The sequence below is a fragment of the Hipposideros armiger genome, unplaced genomic scaffold, assembly GCF_001890085.2.
Source record: "Hipposideros armiger isolate ML-2016 unplaced genomic scaffold, ASM189008v1 scaffold_1349, whole genome shotgun sequence".
Classification (NCBI taxonomy): domain Eukaryota; kingdom Metazoa; phylum Chordata; class Mammalia; order Chiroptera; family Hipposideridae; genus Hipposideros; species Hipposideros armiger.
Window position 1 is genome coordinate 131,001 of NW_017732699.1, and position 22,448 is coordinate 153,448.

At 52.0% G+C, this 22,448-nt stretch overlaps 2 protein-coding genes across 6 annotated transcripts; one reads left to right on the forward strand and one right to left on the reverse strand.

Annotated features, from left to right (window-relative positions):
* Positions 1-416: 416 nt before the first annotated feature.
* Positions 417-6,474, forward strand: MAPK7 (mitogen-activated protein kinase 7). Of its 5 annotated transcripts, none has more exons than XM_019633611.1 (7): positions 417-593; positions 1,432-1,668; positions 2,669-2,834; positions 3,472-4,553; positions 4,663-5,348; positions 5,754-5,887; positions 6,020-6,474. In XM_019633611.1, exons 2-7 carry the CDS (start codon positions 1,437-1,439, stop codon positions 6,171-6,173), a joined length of 2,454 nt encoding a protein of 817 aa, XP_019489156.1. In that variant the 5' UTR covers positions 417-593; positions 1,432-1,436; the 3' UTR covers positions 6,174-6,474. The 5 variants fall into 5 exon arrangements, with proteins under 5 accessions (XP_019489156.1, XP_019489152.1, XP_019489154.1 ...); XM_019633607.1 differs by lacking the exon at positions 417-593 and adding an exon at positions 603-898; XM_019633609.1 differs by lacking the exon at positions 417-593 and adding an exon at positions 984-1,140 and having other exon boundaries at positions 1,335-1,668.
* A 117-nt stretch (positions 6,475-6,591) lies between these two features.
* MFAP4 (microfibril associated protein 4) lies at positions 6,592-9,786 on the reverse strand. Its single transcript, XM_019633613.1, has 6 exons — positions 9,680-9,786; positions 9,306-9,384; positions 8,877-9,031; positions 8,281-8,377; positions 8,023-8,205; positions 6,592-7,640 (listed from the first exon to the last, which is right to left on the reverse strand). Exons 1-6 carry the CDS (start codon positions 9,683-9,685, stop codon positions 7,393-7,395), a joined length of 768 nt encoding a protein of 255 aa, XP_019489158.1. The 5' UTR covers positions 9,686-9,786; the 3' UTR covers positions 6,592-7,392.
* Positions 9,787-22,448: the final 12,662 nt, after the last annotated feature.

Genomic DNA, 22,448 nt, shown 5'->3' on the forward strand with positions numbered 1-22,448 from the left:
TTGAAAACCTTTTCTCCCAGCTCACACTACCATGTCTACCTCTGCCTCCTCAGCACTGAGCCTTAGAGAGTTGGTGCTCGATAAATACTTGCTATATGAACGATCGAACCATCGATCTCTGGAGTGGGTCAGGGAACCTGAGATTCAGTGTCGGCTCTGCCCTGTCTGGGCTCGGCTGACGCGAGGACACCGGAGGGTAGAGGCTGGACGGCCCCGCCCGCTAGCCCAACTCCGCTGGAACACAAAGAGCCCGCGCAATCTTGGAACAGAGCCATCACAAACAGGGAACACACCGGAGGCTAGGAAATAACAAGTTGAGGCTCAGAGACGCCGGAAGCTGTGCAGAGAGGACCAGCCACTGTAAGTCAGTGGCGGCTTCAGGCATGACGCTCTAGAATCCCGGAGGACAGGGAACTCTGTGGTTGGATGTGACGGAACACCCTCTTCTGGGATGATGCATTCCCAGAGCCGGGTGTCCGGGACCGATCGGGAAAATGGCGGGGAACAATCCCTCAAGCGATAGGGACTGAAAAGGAAAGACGGGCCTGAAGTGGGAGGATTTCGTGAGCTGGCCTCCAAGCTAACGGTTCCAGGTATCTTAGCCCCTCGGAGCTGCAAGGACCAGCTACGATTTGCCGGAGGAGACCTAGCCGATTCATTGGGATGCGCGCGGGCACGCACGGGGGCGTTGCCTTCCATTCACTCGGCGCTTGGGACAGCCAGCGCGCATGCGTCGTAAGACGGCGCCGGGTACCGAGAGTACCCCTGCGAAGCGCAAAGCGCACTTTGGGCGGCTCCCGCCGGCTAGCTGGGCAGTGGCGCGCGCGGGCGCGCGCGCGGGGCACAGGCGTGGCTTTCTTAATCAGGTGGGCTCGGATTGGACGACGTAAGCACAAGGGTGAGAACCTCCTCAGAGAGCGCCCAGCGATTGGCCGGAGGATGGAAGGAGCGTGGTCTTGGGAGGCGGGGCGGCGGGGGGGGGGTGTACCAGCGGGGCTGAGCCCTACGCTGAGGTAGTGGCGGAGGTCTTAAACACGTGAGCGAACGACTGTTGGAGGCTCCCTCCACTGGGGTCGGGAGGCCAGGGGCCCCGGGGACCTTCGAAAGCCCCGAGGAGACGTCAGGGTGAGGCGCGATTCGGTGAGTGTAGACCGAGGAGAGCGAAGTGCCCCGCCCCCTCCCTTTCTTCCTGAACCGCGCCTCGCCGCACCTCCCCCACCTCCAACCCCGCGTTGCACCGGGACCTGAGCTTTGGGCGCAGAGTCCCGGGTGTGGGGCGTCTACTACATGCCAGCCGCTGTTTTTTGCCCCCTACCTGGTCTCCATCGGCTTAGGGAACTTGGAATTACGTGGTTCTGCTCCCCAGCCTCACAAAGGGGAAACTGAGGCCTGGGGCGGGTCCGGCCCCTTGTTACCAGCGTTTCCACGCAGACGCCATGGCCGAGCCCCTGAAGGAGGATGACAGCGAGGACGGCTCTGGAGAGCCTCCCGGGCCGGTGAAGGCGGAACCCGCCAACACCGCTGCCTCTGTAGCGGCCAAGAACCTAGCCCTGCTCAAAGCCCGTTCCTTCGATGTGACCTTTGAGGTGGGGGACGAGTATGAGATCATCGAGACCATAGGCAACGGGGCCTACGGGGTCGTGTCCTCTGCACGTCGCCGTCTCACTGGTGAGCTTCCCTATGTGCACCGCTCACAGATGTGGAAACCGGTTCCCCAAGAGTGAGAAAGCTGCCCCGGCTCAAACAGCCAGGAAGGAAAGCTTGGACGCAAATTCTGGTTCAAGTCAACAAGTATTGGTTATGTGCCACCTGGGTGCCAGGCACTGTGTTGTGAACAGTTCTCAGAAACTCTGGCATGGTGGGTTTGCCAGCACATCTGCCCACTTCCTCCTTAGAAAAATGACAGTCCCAATTAGACTAGATGGAGATCTTATCCTTTGTTTCTAAAAGAGAAGTGTGTTCTGGAGCCACAGACCTAGTACAAGGGATTGGTGGTGGGATGGGTAGGGTTCCTGACATGGAGAGAGCGTAGAGAGGTAGAATGAGCACAGTCTAGAGCAGTGGTTCTCAACCTTCCTAATTCCGCGACCCCTTAATACAGTTCCTCTTGTGGTGACCGACCCCCAACCATAAAATTATTTTCGTTGCTACTCTATAACTATAATTTTGCTACTGTTATGAATCGTAAAGTAAGTATCTTTTTGTTTTCTGATGGTCTTAGGCGACCACTGTGAAAGGGTTGTTCGACCCCCCAAAGGGGTCGCAACCCACAGGTTGAGAACCGCTGGTCTAGACTCTACCACTAACAAGCTGTGCAACCCCCAATAAGTTATTGAGGCAGAGTTTCCTCATCTCTAACTTTGAGTTATTATTGGGTCGTCGGAAAAGTCATGACGTATTTTTTTCTATGTTTTCTGTTGCAAAAATGCGTCATGACTTTTCCGACAAACCAACAGTACCTGTCTCAGGACGGGCGTGAAGTGTATGTAAAGTGCTTAGCACAGGGGTTGGCACATAGTAGGTACTCAGTATATAGTAACTGTTGTTATTCAGTATATGGTAGGTATTGTTATTTGCATCCTAGATGGGAGATGTTGAAAGGGGCTTTGTGCCACTCTGCAACGACTGCAAGGTACCTCATGGTATCTGCCTTTTCCCTGCTCCTCAGGCCAGCAGGTGGCCATTAAGAAGATCCCTAATGCTTTTGATGTGGTGACCAATGCCAAGCGGACCCTCAGGGAGTTGAAGATCCTCAAACACTTCAAGCATGACAACATCATCGCCATCAAGGACATCCTGAGGCCCACTGTGCCCTATGGCGAGTTCAAATCAGTGTAAGAAATGGGAATGGGAGAGGGAGGCAGAGTTGGGACTTTTCTGAAGGTTGGGACCATATTGCTGAAGTTCTGGAAGGACTGCTGAACCTAATAGGCAGGCAGGGGAAATTCCCACAATTCCAGGACCAGTGCTTCCTTAGGGTTTTGCCAGGGACAGCCGATTCTCAAGAAGAGTACAGATGTTACAGTTGTATAGGATGTCAGTACAAAGGATGGTAAATGTACTTATACTATAACTACAACTGCCTATTCCCTTAGCAGTCATCACTCATCAATCACAGAACTCTTACCTACAGAAAATGTGCAAGCCACCACAGTGTTCATCAGTTTTTCAAGTGACCACTACCAAACAATGGAGACAGCCCCAAAACTAAATCTATTTGCTAGTCCTGGTTTAGTCCAACCTCATGTTTTCTCTGATGGGTAACTACAATAGATCTGGAGAGAAAAATGATTTAACTTCACTTAAGTTCATGGAAAAGTTGTAGAGAATCTAGACTCTTCATTCCATGCTGTTGTCCCTTATAGAGTCCGAGGGTAGGGCCATTACTTGTCGAGCCAGGAGAACATGGTGAGGTTGGGACTGGAGTGTAGACAAGACAGCCCATATACCTCTCTCCCCTGTCCCTTCTAGCTATGTGGTCCTGGACCTGATGGAGAGCGACCTGCACCAGATCATCCATTCCTCGCAGCCACTCACGCTGGAGCACGTGCGCTACTTTCTGTACCAGCTGCTGCGGGGCCTCAAGTACATGCACTCAGCTCAGGTCATCCACCGTGACCTCAAGCCCTCTAACCTGCTGGTGAATGAGAACTGTGAGCTTAAGATCGGTGACTTTGGCATGGCACGTGGCCTGTGCACCTCGCCTGCTGAGCACCAGTACTTCATGACCGAATATGTGGCCACACGCTGGTACCGTGCCCCTGAGCTCATGCTCTCACTGCATGAGTACACACAGGCTATTGACCTGTGGTCTGTGGGCTGCATCTTTGGTGAGATGCTGGCCAGGCGCCAGCTCTTCCCAGGCAAAAACTACGTGCACCAGCTGCAGCTGATCATGATGGTGCTGGGCACCCCATCACCAGCAGTGATTCAAGCTGTAGGGGCTGAAAGGGTGAGGGCGTATATCCAGAGCCTGCCACCACGCCAGCCTGTGCCCTGGGAGACAGTGTACCCAGGTGCTGACCGTCAGGCCCTCTCACTGCTAGGGCGTATGCTGCGTTTTGAGCCCAGTTCCCGCATCTCAGCAGCTGCCGCCCTTCGCCACCCCTTCTTGGCCAAGTACCATGACCCTGATGATGAGCCTGACTGTGCTCCACCCTTTGACTTTGCCTTTGACCGTGAAGCCCTCACCCGGGAGCGGATTAAGGAGGCCATTGTGGCCGAGATTGAGGACTTCCATGTGCGGCGTGAGGGCATCCGCCAGCAGATACGCTTCCAGCCTTCCCTGCAGCCTGTGGCTAGTGAGCCTAGCTGCCCCGACATTGAAATGCCCAGTCCCTGGGCTCCCAGTGGGGACTGTGCCATGGAGTCACCTCCGCCAGCCCCACTGCCATGTCCTGGCCCTGTACCTGACACCATTGATCTGACCCTGCAGCCACCACCCCCACCGGCCAGTGAAGCAGCCCCTCCAAAGAGGGAAGGTGCCATCTCAGACAACACCAAGGCGGCCCTCAAAGCTGCCCTGCTCAAGTCCTTGCGGAGCCGGCTCAGAGGTGCCTTGTGGAGGCAGCCACTGACTGGGAAATGGGGTGGCACAAGGGGGACTCCAGGCTTGGACAGGGCCATAGGCCCTCACCCTCCCCCTGTTCAACTTCCCTGCAGATGGCCCCAGCGCCCCGCTGGAAGCACCTGAGCCTCGGAAGCCCGTGACAGCCCAGGAGCGCCAGCGGGAGCGGGAGGAGAAGCGGCGGCGGCGGCAGGAACGAGCCAAGGAGCGGGAGAAGCGGCGGCAGGAGCGGGAGCGCAAAGAGCGGGGGGCTGGGGCCTCTGGGATCGCCTCTACTGATCCTCTGGCTGGGCTGGTGCTCAGTGACAATGATCGCAGCCTGCTGGAGCGCTGGACCCGCATGGCCCGGCCCCCAGCCCCCACCCCAGCCCCAGCCCCGGCACCAGCCCACACCCCAGTACCAACACCCCCTCCAGCCCAGCCCACCAGTCCTCCAGCTGGCCCAGTAGCCCAGCCCACTGGCCTCCCACTACAGCCTGCAGGCTCCACCCCTGGCCCTGCTCCACAGCCTGCTTGTCCACACCCTGGTTCTGCTCCCCACCCTGCCGGCCCTCCTGGGCCACTCCCTGGCCCTGCTCCACTCCAAACTACCACCTCTTCCAGCCTCCTGGCCCCTCAGTCGATTGTGGCACCACCTGGGCTGCCTGACCCCAGCACCCAGGGTTTTTTGCCTTACTTCTCATCTGGCCTACGCCCTTCAGATCTCAGGGGGCCCCCTCAGCCCTCCACCTCAGAGTCACCCGATGTCAACCTGGTGACCCAGCAGCTGTCCAAGTCTCAGGTGAGAGAAGAGATCTAGGCTGTGAGGACACCTGAATCTGGACCCAGGGATAATGGGTTTGGGAAGTCCTTGCCGTTTGGTGAGGATGGGGATGAGAGAGGCTTTGGTGTGTCCTTGTTCCACAAAAACTGAGCAGCAGGTAGGGCTTTATCTCTGAACTTGCCTCTTGCTCGTAGAAGGAGCATATTGCTGATGAGCAGGTTGTTGGCAGACAAATATGATGCCTCCTGGGAAGTGCTGGCCTGGAGGTGGGCCCCAGTCCGCTCTCAGTAATAGTTGAGGCTGGCACTGTCAGCCACAGATATCCCGGCTGAGTTACTGACAGCATCAGGACAGCAGGTGCCCTGCAGACCTCACTATGCTCTTGGTGGTGCCTGTGTTGTAACCTGCCATTATTCCCTCCAGGTGGAGGATCCCTTGCCCCCCGTGTTCTCAGGCACTCCAAAAGGCAGTGGGGCTGGCTATGGTGTTGGCTTTGACCTGGAGGAATTCTTAAACCAGTCTTTCGATATGGGCGTGGCTGATGGGCCACAGGATAGGTAAGATGGCTGGATTGAACTTCTGGAATGGGGCTGTGGGTAGTGTTTCCTGGTGCAGGAGGAGCTTACCTGTGGAATGGGCGAGGAGCCAATCTAAGCTAACAGCTCTCCCTGCTCCCCTTTCCCCTGTAGCCAGGCAGACTCAGCCTCGCTCTCAGCCTCCTTTCTTGCTGACTGGCTCGAGGGCCACGGCATGAACCCTGCGGACATTGAGTCCCTGCAACGTGAGATCCAGATGGATTCCCCAATGCTGCTGGCTGACCTGCCTGAACTCCAGGAGCCCTGAGGCCCACAGCCTGTGCCTTGCCAGGGGCAGACCCAGCTCCACAGCCTACACGAGCGTTCCCAAGGGCTGGAGCCTTGGGCCCAGCAGGGGACGCTCAGCTTGGATGACTGCAGGTTCATCTCAGACTCACCCTTCAGCCTTAAGTTGCCACCTGAGCCACCACCAAGCCATGGCAGGTTCGGAAAATCCCTACTCCCCAAGTGATCCTTGTATTGTACTTATTATTACATAATTTTATTATTAATTGGTCTTTCTGCCATCAAAATGAGGTCTGTGAAATATCACATCCCCTATAGCACCTAATTCCAGGTGTCTTTGGAGTGGGGGGTGGGGTGCTGTCAGTAGGGGAGTAGGGAGGATCCGGTCCCCACATTGGGGGCCAAGCAAACGCATTTGCATGCACAATAGCCAAAGCCAGTTTCTTCGGGTCCTGAGGTTTATTGAGACCTCCACTCCCCACCTGCTTCCAGCCCCACGGAAGTTGTTCTCTGCCTCCTAACATGGTCAGACCTCAACCCTGGGGTGGGTGGGAGGTATCTATGCCTACCTTGATGGTGGCTGTTTACGGGAGGCATGCAGTAGCTGTGGTTTTAGCATTGAGCTTTGGGTTCCCGGTGCAGGCAGGTGGGGAAAACTGAGTATGATAGTGAGATGGGGCTGGGAGAGTCCATGGTGCTCACCATTAGAGAATAAGCTGGTCAGAGGGAGGCGAAGGAGGAGAGGCATCCCGAGGACAGCCAGGGGGTTGCTGGGGTGTGGCATGGTGGTCACATGCAGGTGGTCTGGCAGACTCTGGGTGTTGGTCAGACTGCCACCTCCGAGTAGCATGCTAGGACGGCCCCCAATGGAGGAGCCCATAGTAAGAAAGCTGATGAAGGTGGAATACAAAAGCCTGAAGCTGGGAGAGCAGCTCCTGGGATAGGATGGAGGCAACTAAGTCATGTGGAGCCCAGGCAGGTCCGGGCCGGCTGTGCCTTTCAGAGGAGGCCTGGGAAGCTGCTGGCAGCATAGCCTCAGGTGGAGGGCAGCAGAGGCCTAGCTGAGAGGTGGGTGTGACAGATCAGCTGGGGCTAGAGCCATAGGCCCCCTGTGAGAAGCAGGTATGAAGAGAGCACAGAACTGACATGGGGGGCAGGGGCGGACACAGGTACAGCAGAGGGAGCACTCATGGAGACCCGGAACAGCCAGGGGAGCGTTAGGGTCTGATGGGGCCAGCCCCTCAGGCCCGGCGGATTTTCATCTCAGTGCGCTTGAGGGAGTAGTAGAAGCCCTTCCATTGGGCCCAGTTGATGCCATTGGCATAGGAAAGGTGGGAGCCACCCAAATAGAAACCATTGAGATTGGCGAAATGGCAGCTGCGGAACCAGAAGGCTCCCGAGGAGAGGGCTGCGCAGTTCTGCACAAAGAGGTCCTGGTCCCTGTCGAAGGTGGAGAATTTCTGGCCGCTGTGGTAAGATAGGGAGTCACCTGGTGGAAAGGAAGAGGGATGGGGTCGCTGAGGCAGAGAGCTGAGCCCCTGGCTGGCAGGGAGGGAGGTGACAGCAGTAGTGAGTGATGCTGTGAGAGACATCACGTGTCTGTCTGCTGGGGTGAGGCACCTCCCTGAGCCAGATGTTGGGTAGCTGTGCTTCTGCAGTGAAGAGAAACAGCTGCTTCTCACAGGGCGGCCTGGAGTGGAGTGGACGCAGCTGAGGCCCAAGCTGGCTGGGAGCCAGCTGTGGGCCTTCCAGGCCGGGAGGGGCCTGAACGGGGTCAGGGATCAACTTGGCAGTGCCAGGCCTGCCTTCTCCCCCCACAGCCCCTCCTTCTCCCCCCACAGCCCCGCCCTAGGCAGGCAGGAGGGTGTTACCTGCTCCTCCGTCCTCAAAGCCTGCCACGTAGAGGGTGTATCCATCCTCCTCAGCACTGACTGCATTGGGCGAGATGGAGAAGTCGACATACTTGGCGTAGGCCGTGTTGTTCTCAAAGTCCTCCAAGTCCACTCGCAGCTCGTACTTCTGCTTCAGTGTCAGGAGGTGCAGGTTCTGCAGCCCTGGGGAGGGGGGGCAGCTGGTCAGCAAGGACCTGGCTCTGGGGCAGCCCCCAGCCCACCTGGGCCCCACCTTACCCAGCCAGTACTCCCCGTCAGCACGGCCAAAGCCTAGCTTGTAATCACTCCAGCCCCGGAAGAAACTCACTGAGCCATTGAATCTCTTCTGGAAAACCTAGAGCAGAGAGGATGAAACCTGGATGATCAAGGGTCCAGTGGGCAGGGGCTTCACCTAGGCATGGACCCTATGATGCTGAGGTGGTTTGTTAAAGGACTGAGCTGGGGGCCTAAGACAAGGCTCACACTGGTACCCCTCAGTGAGCAGCTGCTGAGGCCGAAAAGACAGAGGTAAAGAGGGCATTCTCGAGTTCAAATGGCTGGGGGTGGGGGGTGGGCAGAGGAGAGGGTCATGCTGGTTTGTGACCTTGGGCGAGTTACTTTACCTGCTGGCTTCAGTTCCTCATCTGTGAAATGTACCTTCCTCCTTGGGTTATTGTGAAGATTATATGCACTAACATGACTACGCACCTAGAATTCAGTGTTGGCAGCAGCTCACAAACTATGCTGTGTGTATTATCCCCATTTGAGAGATAAGAAACTGAGTTTTCCAGAGGTGAAGCTTGGTCACAAGGCTGGGACTAGAACTGGGCCTGTGTCCCCTTCCTCCCACTCACCGTCCACTTCCCACCCTCGGTGGTCATGTCACAGAAGACAGGCACAGGCACGCTGGGGCCCAAGGGGTAGATGAGGTACACGCCATCTGCCTGGTAGCCCTGTGTGAAGATGTCGTCGCAGTCCAGGGGCTGCTGAAGGCAAGACTTCTCCAGAGCTGGGGGAGGGCGGGGAGGGTGAGGAGAAGAGGGCTAAGGCATACCGCACACCTCAGCACCCCACAGTTTGTCTCTGTCACTGGGGGCGGGGTACTCCATCCTAAGAAATCACAAGGTTTCTTTTAGAGGGGGACACTCGAAGGTCATCTAATCTACCTGCCCCATTTTATAGAGCAGGAGACAGGCCTGCTGAGTGGGGCTCAGCCATGAGGCCTGACTCCCAGAAAAGATGGCTCAGAACAGCTTGCCCAGCCTGTTGGCCAGGCTGCTTACCATCTCCCCGGATCCCGGAGACCTGGGGGGCACAAGGGGGAGTAGAGAAAAGCAGCAGCAGCGGCAGGGCCAGGAGGGCCTGGGGATAGGAAAACAGGGTGACCTTAGCACAGCCCCTCTCTCCAGCCCAAGAGCCACCCTTTTTCTCTGCACTTGCCCCGACACACAAACCACCCCCTGCAAGAAACCCCTTGCCTGCCCTCCTTCCTCTCCCAAGAAACCCCACTCTCTAGGACAGGCTCAGCATCCTCATAGCTAAAGAATTTCAACTCGATCACAAGAACCCCCTGTGCCTTCCTAGCCCACTGTCTGGTTAGGGCCCTCTCCACAGAATGGACTCAATCCCCTAACGCCATGAGTGCCCTGCCCGGTACCTTCATGCTGCCAGTTCAGCTCAGAGTGGCTGGGTGTCTGCTGGGTGTCTGCTGCCCCAGACTGCAACTGCCCCGAGTTATGTGCTGGGCCCCAGTCAGCCACTCTGGCCCCGCCCCCTGGAGCTGCAGAACCACCCCCGTTCCCGTCCCAAGCACAGAACCAGCATCTGCTGGGGCCAGGGCACCACCTGTGTCTCATTAGGCCTGTCAGGGGCAAAGTACTGTAGACGTTAACTTGCTGGCTCAGACTGCTGCCTGGACCCCTTCCACCATCCGCCCCCTGGACTTGTGGGCCCCCTGGCATCTGCAGCCCAAATCCTGCTTCCTGACCTTCCACCCCACCCTGCAGATGTGTTTATTTTCTCCCCCTCCCTTGGCCTGTGCCATCAGCCACTGGGGGAAGGCTGAGGGTCGGTGGGGAGGGTGTGAGTATGCAAGGGTTCTGGGGAGGGGAGGCCCATTCTGGGTGGGGAAGACAGCTTCAGAGCTCCTGATGTCAGGGCTGGGCTGGGATTGGGGGCGGTGAAGAGGCAGCAGGAGCCAGGCAGGCTCCTGGCAGGGCTGGGACATTTCTGAGCCATGAGCACAGCCTGCAGGCGTCCAACTGCCGTCTGCCCCAGCTCCAGCCAGGGCCCCTCTCCAGTCCCCTTCCAGCCCCCCTTGCTCTGGCTACCTCAGGCCCCCTTCTTTCTCTTCCCAGACTCCCTTGGGGATCTGTCTGGCAAGCATAGGGCCTCTTTTGTTTTTCTTCACCCCACCCCCCTTCCTTCTTCCAAACCCTTCACTATGGCCACCACGCAACCTCAGACTCCCCTCCAAACCCCTCTCAACCAGTGTCCCATTTCCCCAGCTTTGAAAGTCCACCTCTTCCTTTCTTGCCTCCATTGAGCCGAGGTGTCAACCTGTCTATCTCCCAGCCATCCCTGAGGTAGGCCTTTCTTCAGTCAGGTCACATCCCTCCTTGGAGCCCTCTGACAAGGGTGCTCATCCAGCATCTTCATGGCTCTTTCTACATCTGGTCTCCCCCACCCCCACCCCCATCCTCTTCACGGGCTGCCAGAACAGTCTGTGTAGATGGCTGCTCTGTCACCACTTGCTGAAAGCCTGTGGCTCCCTATTATCTCAGAGCTGAGGCTCAATTTTTCACCTTGAGCTTGAGAGAAATTCTAAGTCCAGCATACCTTACAAACCTTACCCCTTATTGCTTGTGACTCATAAAGTACGATCTCTCCACACCAGACTTTCCCCAGCCTTTGCCTGCTTTGTTCTCTCTGGGATCCACCTGTTGGTCTCTACTTGGCCATGAGTGCCAATGGGCAGGTCTGTGTCTCATTCCTGCACTCTCAGCACCCCCCACAGAGCCTGGCACAGAGTAGGCCTAGCACATGCCCTCACAAACAGGTAACTATTTTCTGAGCACCTACTCTGTGCCCCCAAGGAGTGGCAAACACAGGTGTTAGACAATTCATTGCAAATATAATACGTGTTATGAAAGAAACTTTGTTGAATGGATGACCAAGTGAAATATTCAGAGGCACAAAGTAAGAAAGCAGCTCTTGGGCCGGCCAAGTGGCTCAGCTGGTTAAGAGCTCGCTTGGGAGCACCAGGTCTGAGCAGCAGGACTGCGGTTCGGATCCCACATTGAGGGCCAGTGATGCTCGCCCTCTGCAGCTAAGATGATGAACAACAGCTCGACCTGGAGCTGGGCTGCTGTGAGTCGCCGGGTCAGCGTAGGCTTCAGCAGGGCTGCAGTGGGCTGCCGTGAGCTATGTGAGTGGCTGGCAGCCAGCGTGAGCGGCTGGTAGCCAGTGTGAGCTACCGGGAGCCACTGTGAGCGGCTGACCAATGACCGGTGACCGATTGCCTCACCTGGGAGGAGCACAATGATCATACCAACATGGGCCAGTGAAAGCAACGTCCTTCACAACTAGACTGAAGAACAAAACAGCAATTTGTCTACCTGCCTGTTCCCCTTCCCCGATTCCCCAACGCTTTTCCCCTCCGCCCAACCCCCCAATAAAATCTTAAAAAAAAAAAAAAAAAAAGAAAGCAGCTCTTGCTCAGGTTCCCTCTCCTTACTCCTGAATCAATAAGCCCCTTAGATAAGCCTCATTGGCCTTTTTGGGTTGGTTCTATAATTGCTGGTAAGAGTTGCCTCTCTTCGTAGTTGTGTCGTGTCCTGGGGGTTCCGGAGCCAGGCTGCCTGCATTCAAATCTACGTGTGCCACTTGTTGGCTGGGTGACCTTGGACAAATCACCTAGCCCCTCTATACCTCAGTTTCCTCTATGAAAATGAGGATATTACTAGTATCTTCTTCAAAGGGCTGTGGTAAAGATTACATAATCTTATCAAGTACTTAGCACAATGCCCACAATTGGTAACTTTACTGAATGTTAGCTATCTTCATCATAAAAAATGATTGTTCTCATATGAATGGATTGTCTTTAACAGGATTTTTATCCTTGTCTATGGAAGAGATAATTGCCTGCCTCTCAATATCCATTCTTACCTTAGTCCTGAGTAGTAAGATCCTGATTTTTAGCTGAACTAATTGTCCAGCCTCCCTTGGTGAGGCCACATGCCTGAATTTTGGCCAACAGGATGCAGACAAGTGTAAATGTAGGTAGCTATCTCCTCTTTTTCCTGCCCTTTGTCCTGTTGTTGGGCTTGATGGCTGGAGCTCCAGCTTCCCCCTTAGACAGTGAGGATGAGACCCTATCAGGGGATGGTGTAGGGGTGACAAGGAAGGATATGGGCCCCTCATAACTTCATGGAGGGGGTCCAAGGCCAGTTCTGGACTGCCCCTTAGATCTCTTTTATGTGGAAGAGAAAGAAATGTCTCTAGTTTAAGCCTCTGTTGTTTATCCTGTTACAGCTGAACCTAATCCTAATACATCTCTCCTTTTAGCAGATGCCAGCTAATTTTAGCACAGGCTACAAAAAGGAAAAGAATGAAAATTCAGTCATCAAAACAAATAATAAAATGTGTTCTAAGTCAAGTATCAAAGACTTTTGCAGAATACAACTAAAAAAACAAACATGAATAAAAAAAGTTAAGCAATAAGGTATCAATCATATTTTGTCTATTAGTTTTTAAAACATTTAATGTATGTGGTTGTGGCAAAGTAGGCGCTCTGTTCCCTGGATGTGGTTCTGAAGGAGTTTAACCCTTTAGGGAAAGAAATTTGGCAATACATATGAAGAGTCACAAGTCAGTAGATACCGACTTTGGAGATAGTGTCTGAAGGAAATACTCCAACATTGAAAAAGGTACATGTATTAGTTAGTGAACATTGTTGGCTGCCCAGCATGCAAAATTTCTTCCCATGTTTGGGGGTTCACCCCCTATTTGGAATGTGGGGGTACTTGCTTTTCCAGGCTTCTTTGCAGTTTGGTTGGAGGCACATGACCTTGGTTTAGCCAATCAAATAAATGCACTGCCTTGGGTGTCATTTTGGAAGATGCTGATTTGAGAGGCAGGAGCACGAAGAATCCATTCTTGGGGTAGTAGTAACTCCAGGGGTATATGGGTTCTAGGATCTCTGTCTGGTTGCTGATGACTTTGCAAGTGCAGTGCTGAGTGACATTGGCTCCGGCTTTGTCTGCAAAGCCCTGAGTTTGGTTCTCAGCCCTCCTGGTAACAGGTTTGCTCTGCCTGTTATCTGTTTGAAAAAGACCCCCAACTCATATGGGTGAAGATGTTTACCAATTCTGACTGCCTTTCTCGAGAGGCTTTCAAGGCTTTGGAGTTGCTGAGAGACTGGAGAGCCAGCTTGACCAGCGGTGGGTGGGCGCTCAGGCTGTTCCAGGGCTCTGGGAAGCCCTCAGTTGTAGCCTTGGAGTGGAACAATGTCAGGATGCTGCTGTTCACTGCACAGGCCTGTGGCTTCATCTGGTCAAGAGTCAGGTTCCAGGAGGTGGGAGCACCCCACCCCATTGGTCTTGCTTGGATCACCCGCCCACCCCTTTGGCGTTTCTTGCCCCACTCCACCTTTCTCTGTCTTGCTCTGTGCCCAGGGCATCACTGGGTTCCCAGTGCCCCTGGTCTCTGGCTGGATTTGGCCAGTGGGAGGAACCGACAGGTGATGGGACAACACAGAGGTTGGGGTATAGTTTTCCCTGGCTCCTACCTACCCAGGACTGCAGCTTTGGCAATGGCTATACCCCCCCTCCCCCATTATAGCTCCTGCTGTAACCCCCTTCACTGGCCCTGATAACCCCATTTCCTCCCCTTACCCCTTTAGCCTGGAGTGATAAGGGCTCCCACCCATTGCTACTACCATGGTGCCTCAGCACCCCATGCTAGGTTCCTTAATACCCATTCCCCAAGTGAGTAGTCCCTTCATTGAATTCTCTTAAAAACAAACAAAACAGCTGAGTCTGCCTCTGTTTCCTGCCAGGATCCTGATTAATACAAGGTCTTTGGTTTTGTTCTAAAAGCTCAGCAGCCTGTGGAATGTCTGGAACAACAGCTAAGGACAAGACCTCAAACTACTCCTCTGATGATCACTCCACCTTCAGCCTGAGCTGGAGAAGACTGAAGAGGGGCATTTGGGAGGGAGCTCCTAGGAGCAGAGAGCACTCAAGAAGGGGAGAGGGTATGTCACCCAACCCAGGCCAGTGAGGGGGCTCCAAGAGAGATGGGGCTGTCTGCCAGAAGGAGAGCCTGGCTGAGCTCCCGAAACCCAGGCTCTTCCCTAGAGGCTGCTACTGTAGCAGGTGGAGGGGCTATTAGGAAAACAGACAGGCATGAACCCAGCTGCCATGTGGAGGGCAGGGGTCTGCGCAGTCATTGGCAGGACAAGGATGGCTGGCTTTCCGTGGGGCCCAGTGGGTGCAGCAGAACATCAGGTCACCCTACTGGCATCATTTTAACGAACTCACCTCTTTAAAGGCCCTGTCTTCAAGTAGAGTCACATTCTGAGGTTCTGGGCATTAGGGCATGTGGCTTTTGGGGGACATGTTTTAGCCCATAGCAAGCACCTACCATGATGCATCAGGCACTATAACCCCTGTATAGGCAGTAGTGAACAGACAGATGCAACTTTCAGCCCTCCTGGAGCTAGAGAGGGAAAAGAAATAGAGTGATGACAAGGGCTGTGAAAATGAAAGAGATGGTGGGTGGGCTGGGAGAGGCTGCGGTGAAGAGGGATAGTGGCTAACAGGGGCTCCCAGGCCCAACACAGGGTCTATTGTGGTGGGGAGCACTTTCCCTTCCAATATATTCCTTCTTTGTACAAGGGGGGATCAGGAGGGATTTGATGTCTTTCTCCACGCTTTTTTGTAGTTTGGGGAAAGTTGAGTTGATGGAGCTCAGAGTGGCCAAGAGAAGCAGCAGGTTGCTGATGGGGAGGGCATGGAATGCCAAGCTAGAACGTTTGAAGCTGACCCTGAAGGCGTTTGGGATTAGGATATATTGAGATACGACCTTCCATCCCGTTTACCATCTGGGATTTATGTCACATACATGCTTGATTTTATTTTGATGTGTGAGATCTGTGGATGCTGTCTACTGGAGAGAAAACATACAGATGAAAGGTTTTTGTTTTTTGTTTTTTAAGTAATCAAATGAATGCATGCACATAGTTGGGCAAAAAGGGCACTGAAAGGCCCTATTTTGAAAACCAGCAGTCCTCTGCTTGGTGTTTGAGGAGTTCTGGGGGTGGGTCTTTTTCATTTCATTGTGTGGCACTTGGTAGCGCTCCACACTGGAGGCTGGGTGCTCATTCTGAGAAAATTCTTTCCTGTTACCTCTTTCTTAGCAGCTTTCTTTCCCTCCATTTTCTCTGTTCTCTTTCTGATACTTTTACTACTTGGATGTTGGACCTCCTGAATCAAATCTTTAATTGCCCTTTTCTCTGACATTTTCCATCTCTGTGTTTTTAAATCTAATTTCTGGAGCATACCCTTAATGTCCAACACTCCTGATGTAAAAAAATTGGCTACCATACTATTTTTATTTTCCCGTTCTTCCTTGTTTTGAGGCTTCATTGGGAGTATAATTTACATACTCTAAAATCTATCCACTAAGTGTACAGTTCAATAATTGTTCCTTTAAAAAATAGGCTTTATTTTTTAGAGTACTTTTAGGTTCACAGCAAATCTGAGAAGGTAAGAATTAATTTCGCGAACTTTGTTGCACCAATGTTGCTAACTTTTTTTTTTCTTTTAAGATTTTATTGGGGAATTGGGGGAGGGGAACAGCATTTGGGAATCGGGGAAGGGGAACAGACAAGTTGCTGTCCTTTTGTTCTTCAGTCTAGTTGTGGAGGATATTGCTTCACTGGTCCATGTTGGTATTATCATTGAGCTCTTCCTGGCTGAGGGAGTCGCTCGCTGGCCATTGGACGGCTGCTCATGGCGGCTCACGGCAGCTCACGAAAGCGCATGCCAGCTGCCGGCCAGCCCCACTGCAACCTATGCCTTCACCAGCGACATACGGCAGCCTAGCTCTAGGTCGAACTGTTGTTCACCATCTTAGCTGTAGAGGGTGCAACATCACTGGTCTTCATGTGGGATCCGAACTGGGGCCCTGCTGCTCAGAGCTGGCATCCCAAGCCAACTCTTAACCAACGTGCCACTCGGCCGGCCTTGTCGCTAAGTTTTTTGATATCAGAGAGATTATTCATTATGAATTTGTACCAACTTGACAAACAGTTAACCAAGTGTACTATTTGGAAGTACTGAAAAGGCTGTGTGAAAAAGTTACATGGGGCCGGCCGAGTGGCGCGATGGTTAAGAACTGACTGGCTTGGGACGCCAGAGGGCCCCGGTTCAGATCCCATATATGAGGACCAGTGACACTGCCCTCCACAGCTAAGATGCTGAACAACAGCTCAACCTGGAGCTGGGCTGCTGTGAGTCGCCTGCGACTGCGTAGGCTGCAGCCCCTGTGGCAGTGGGTTGCCATGGACTATGGTGTGTAGCCAGCAGCCGCAGTGAGCGACCGTCCAAAAGCTGGTGACTGATCTGCCTCGCCCGGGAAGAGCGCAATGATGGTGCCAACTTGGGCCAGTGAAGCAATGTCCTCCACAACTAGACTGAAGAACAAAAGAACAGCAACTTGTCTGTTCCCCTTCCCCCAATTCTCCAGCACTGTTCCCATCCCCCCAATTCCCCAATTAAAAAATCTTAAAAAAAAAAAAAGTTACATGACCTGAACTTTTCACCAACAATTCATGTCTCTTGCATCATGACAGTACACCAGCTCCCACGGCACTGTCTGTGAGGGAGTTTTTAGCCAGTAAACAAATAACTATTGGATCACCCTCACTACTCACCTGGTCTGGCCCCTAGTGACTTCTTTCTTTACCTGAAGATAAAGGAAACATTGAAAGGAAGACATTTTGATGGCATTCAGGACATCGAGGGTAATACGAAGACAGCTCTGATGGCCATTCCAGAAAAAGAGTTCCAACATTGCTTTGAATGGTGAACTAGGTGCTGGCATCAGTGCATAGCTTCCCAAGGGGAGTACTTCAAAGGTGACAGAAGTGATATTCAGCAATGAGGTATGGTGCACTTTTTCTAGGATGAATTTGTGAACTTAATTTTCCTACCTCATACAGAGATTTCCCATATACACCCTGCCCCCACACAGCACAGCCTCCCCTCCCCCATAACAACATTCCCTACCAGAGTGGAACATTTGTTACAATCAATGAACCTACATAGTTTAACCTTTATTCCAGAGTATCATATAGTTGAAATCATGCAGTATGTAGCCTTTTCAGATTGGCTGCTTTTGCTTAGTAATATGCATTTAAGTTTCCTCCATGTCTTTTTATGGCTTGATAGCTCATTTCTTTTTAGCACTGAATAATATTCCATTGTCTGTATGTACCGCAGTTTATTTATGTATTCACCTACTGAAGGACATCTTGGTTGCTTCCAAGTTTTGGTAATCATGAAACTGCTATATTTGGGTAAACACCAAGGAGTGTGATTGCTGAATTTTATGGTAAGAATATGTTGCATTTTGTATGAAACTGCCAAAGTGTCTTCCCAAGTGGCAATACCATTTTGCATGCCCACCAGCAATGAATGAGGGTTCTTATTGGTCCACATCCTTGTCAGCATTTTGCATTGTCAGTGTTCTGGGTTTTCAACATTCTGTGTACCCTGAGAAAGAAGATACCTATTAAGAAGCATTCCTGGTGGCTAACTGGGCTCAAATTAAACAAACAAACAAAACAGAGCCTAGTGGCTCTGTTGGTTAAGAATGAGAGCTCTGAGCAACAGGGTCGCCGGTTCGATTCCCACATGGGTCAGTGAGCTGCACCTGAGCTGAGCTGCCGCTGAGCTGGTGAGAGCATGCTCTTGGCAGCAAGGTTGCTGGTTTGACTCCTGTGTGGGATGGTGGGCTGCGTTGCTGCCCCCACACACAAACACACACAACCAAGATTGAACACGCATCTTGAGCTGAGCAGCTGCGAGCTGCCAAGGGGAGGCTGGATGGCTCTGTGTGCAACAAGGTTGCCGGTTCAACTTCCGCATGGGATGGTGGACTATGCTCCCCCACAACTATATAGATTGAAAGCGGCTACTGGACTTGGAGCTGAGCTTGCGCCCTCCACAACTAAGATTAAAGGACAACAACTTGACTTGGAGCTGATGGGTCCTGCAAAAACGCAATGTTCCCCTCCCCAATTCCCCAATAAAAAACCTTAAAAAAATACAGAGCCTAGCAGCCATTTCTACACAGGGGCCTGTCACGCAAACCACACATCAGAGAGAAGCCTGCACTAAGCTGCCCACCTCCAGCACTGAACTGCCTGCCTGCACTGTGTTCCTGCCCACTGAGCCAGTCCTTATAAAGGAGTTCTGGTATCCTATTTCAATCAATAGGACTGAGGCTTGTCCAATTGGAGTTGTGCAGATATCGCCCATCAGCATCTTCATCGACCAGTCAGAGTGGCTGCATTCTGACTAATCAGGTCAGTGCCTTTGGAGCAATCAAACTGCAAGGATTTGGAGTCCTCATTTGCATGAGGATGGACCAGTCAGGGACCAGGGGCGGGGACTTCTACATAAGTCAGTTCCCCTGTTGGCTTGGAGAGCATATTTTCCCCAGACTATTTACTCAGCGGAGCTGAAAACACTGAAGATAAGACACTGAAGGTGTCTCACCGGAACAGATTGGTGCAGGGCAGGGCAGAGAAGAACAGAGCAGAGCAGAGCAGAGCTGAGCTGTCTAGCCAGTGAAAGTCCTGGCCCCGGGGTCGCCTCACGGCCATGCTGCTTCATAATTGAGCTGTAATGCTGTTGAGCTGTTCCACAGCTGTGCTGTATCACACTTGAGCTGTTTACACAGAAGAAACTTTCTCCACCGTACCCCAAACTGGGGATTCCTGTTGGTGTTGAATTGGCACTAATGACCATTAGTTGACAATTCTAATAGGTGTACAGTTTTGTTGTTTTAATTTGCAATTCTTTAATGACGTGATGTGGCGCATCTTTTCATATGCTTATTTTCCATCTGCATATCTTTTTTGGTAGGTGTCTGTTCAGATCTTCATACATTTTTTATTCAGGTTGTTGATGTTCTTATTGTTTAGTCAAATGCTCCTTTCTAATAGCATGTAGTAGTTTTTGTTTGTTTTGTCTTACGGAAAGCATATCTTTTACTCCTTTGAGGATATAAAATATAATCTGAATTTGTCTTCTGTTTTCTGCATTGTCTGTCTTTTCTGTTTGTTTGTTTGTTTGATTGATTGATTTGGCCACTCTCTCTGTATTTGAGGCTTTCTTCAAATGCCTACTGCTGATTTGTTCAGATTTTGGAGAAGGCTCTGTAACTGGTTAGGGAGCTGTGTGGGCTCAGGTGGGGCTGTGCCTCGCTGTGACTGATGGATCGGAAGTGTGTTCTTCACAGAACAGAAAACCTGTAGCACGACCAGATAAGGTGTTTTGTTTTTATTTTCACACAATAAACAAAACACAGAAATTTATAACTTTATTCACTTCATTGCTGACTTTTCAGTGGGTTTTAGAAGGGAGAGGAAATAAATATTAGAGATGAATCCACCATATTTAACCCCCTGTATTATTTACATACTTCATCTTGTTCTAAATAATTTCCTGTTGTAGGCACATTGTTCTGTCTTTTTTTAAAAAAGATTTTATTGGGGAATTGGAGAAGGGAACAGTGTTGGGGAATTGGGGAATGGGGACATTGTGTTTTTGCAGGACCCATCAGCTCCAAGTCAAGTTGTTGTCCTTCAATCTTAGTTGTGGAGGGCGCAAGCTCAGCTCCAAGTCCAGTCGCTGCTTTCAATCTAGTTGCGGGTGGGCATAGCCCACCATCCCATGCGGGAGTTGAACTGGCAACCTTGTTGTTAAGAGCACACGGTCTCAGCAGCTGAGACATCCTGCCATCTGTTGGCAGCTCAGCGGCTGCTCAGCTTGGGCGCAGCTCACTGGCCCATGTAGGAATCAAACCGGTGGTCTTGTTGTTCAGAGCTCACGCTCTTAACCAACTGTGCCACCCGGCTGGCCCCTGTTCTGCCTTTTATAAATGAGGAAACAAGGCTCAAAAAGCAGCAGAAGCAGGATTAGAACCTGAAACTTGTTCTTTTTCCACATTCCTGGGAGCCCCAAGAACCTTCTGATCCCAAAGGACAGGAGAACAGGTACTTGGGGACACTTGTGGGAGCTCGGCAGGCCACATGCAGTGAGGACACAGTCAGAGGGAGGCCCAGGCAGAAAGGAGAGCAAGGGCCCCCAGCCCATATTTTGTGGGCGGCTTCTGAGGGTGCTGGATGCCTGACATGTCATAGGCCTATATGGAGGAGTGCACATGGCACTTTCTACGGTGCCTGTTTCACAGTGCCCCTCCCTGACACCCAGTTTGCCAGGTTCTGGACTCTGTTGCCTTGTTTCCTGCACCTGCCTGCCTGTCAGCTCCTGACGGCAGCCATTGGCTCTGAGCCTGTCCCCCAGCACTCAGCACACACCAGAGAGACACCTTCAGGTGCTGATGGTTGAGTGGGAGCAGCTCTCTGATGCTAGTACCTGTTGAAGTAAAGAAGCCTGGTTGTGGGGCCCCAAGGGAAAAAAAGTAGCAGTGCCATGGAGGAGGTGGGGGTCCAGGGGCTTAGCGGAAGGGAGGGTGAAGAAGGAAAGAGCAAATGCAGGGGCTGGCCCATAGCTCAGGAAGGCTGAAAACTGAAAGTTATGTTGTTTTGTAAACTGTAAAGTGCCCTACATATTCAAGAGCTTCTTCCCAGAGATCTTTTAGTAAAAACAATAGAATGAAAGAGCATGGGTTTGGGAATCCTGGACTCATGTTCCCAAGTATAATTCCTACTGATGTAAAGGACTAAGGAGCTCAGAATTCTATTTCCAACAAGTTCTTTCATCATCAAACTTTCATTCTTAGTTCTGTATAAACACATACACATGCACATTCTCCAGTACACTCATCCCTTCATTCCTTCAATACTCCAGTATTTATGGAGCACCTGCTATGTGTCAGTCACTGTGCCAGACAGCAGGGTTACAGCACTGAAAGATGTAGGCCTCACCCTGCTGCTTGTAATGCTGAAAATTTAGGAAGACAGAAATGAAACAATCAGTCTTGCACATGCATATCCTCATTCATTCATTTTACTGAGCCCTGACAAATAGCCCCTCTTGTGGTGATGGGAACAGACCAAGGAACAAAACAGATGAAATCACCTGGCCTCCTGGAGCTGACATTTGGATCAGGGGACAGACAGTAAACAAGACACATAGGTCACTTCCATAGCTTGCTGAGTGGTGATGAGTGTCATGGAGGGAAAACAAAATGTGCAAGTGGAATTGATTGAAAGGGACTGAAATTTCACCTAGCTTGATTCAAGGAGGGCTCTGTGAGACTAAGATGAGATTAAAGCAGGGGTCAGCAAACTTTTTATGTATGTGCCAAATACTCATTATTTTAGGCTTTGGGTGCCAATACACTCTCTGTTGCAACTCTCATACACTGCCACTGGCCCCAAAGCAGCCTAGGCAGTCCATAAGCACATGAGTATGGCTGTGTTCCAATAAAGTGTTACCCACAATTAATGGGTGGTGGGCTGATTTGGTCCATAGTGTGCCAAGCTGTGGGATAAAGACCTAAGGGAAATGAGAGAGGGAGCCATGAAGATATCTAAGTAAGGAACAGTTTGAGCAAAAGAAGCAGTATGTGCAAAGGCCCTGAGATAGGAGTGTGCCAATATGTTTGTAGGACAGTGAGTCAGCCAGGGTGGTTAAAGCAGAGGAGATAAAAGTAGGAGAATAGTAGGAAAGTTCAAGAGAAGATGGGGCAGATTCTTTAGGGTCTTCTCAATGTAGGAAGGACTGTGGCTTGTGTAGCTGTAAACGGTGGGAAGGAAGGGCTGTGAAGGAGTCCAAGGCCTGTGCATAGCTGTATTGATCTTGTTACACCAAAACTAAATGTCTAGTTCCTGCCTGAGGTAGAACTAAGAACAGGTTCTTTTTCGTGCCAAGAGAGTTGGTCATGAATCAAAGAAGAGACTCACCAGGATGAGAAAAACCCAAACAAGTTTTAATGCCCCCCTCCACCCTTCAGACCTGGTAGGGGCACAGGGTCGGCACCCCTGCCCAGGACCAAGCAGAGAGTGGGCCCAGGCAGGAGTGGGGAAAGGGTTCCCCAGGGACTGGGTTTCCCTGATCCAATGGTGGCATTGACAGTTGGGTGTCCTGTGACCTCTGAGGTCTGCCCTGGCTGGATGAGGGTGATTGTGGTTCTTATGGGGAGTGGTCATGCCCTTGGGGTTGGGA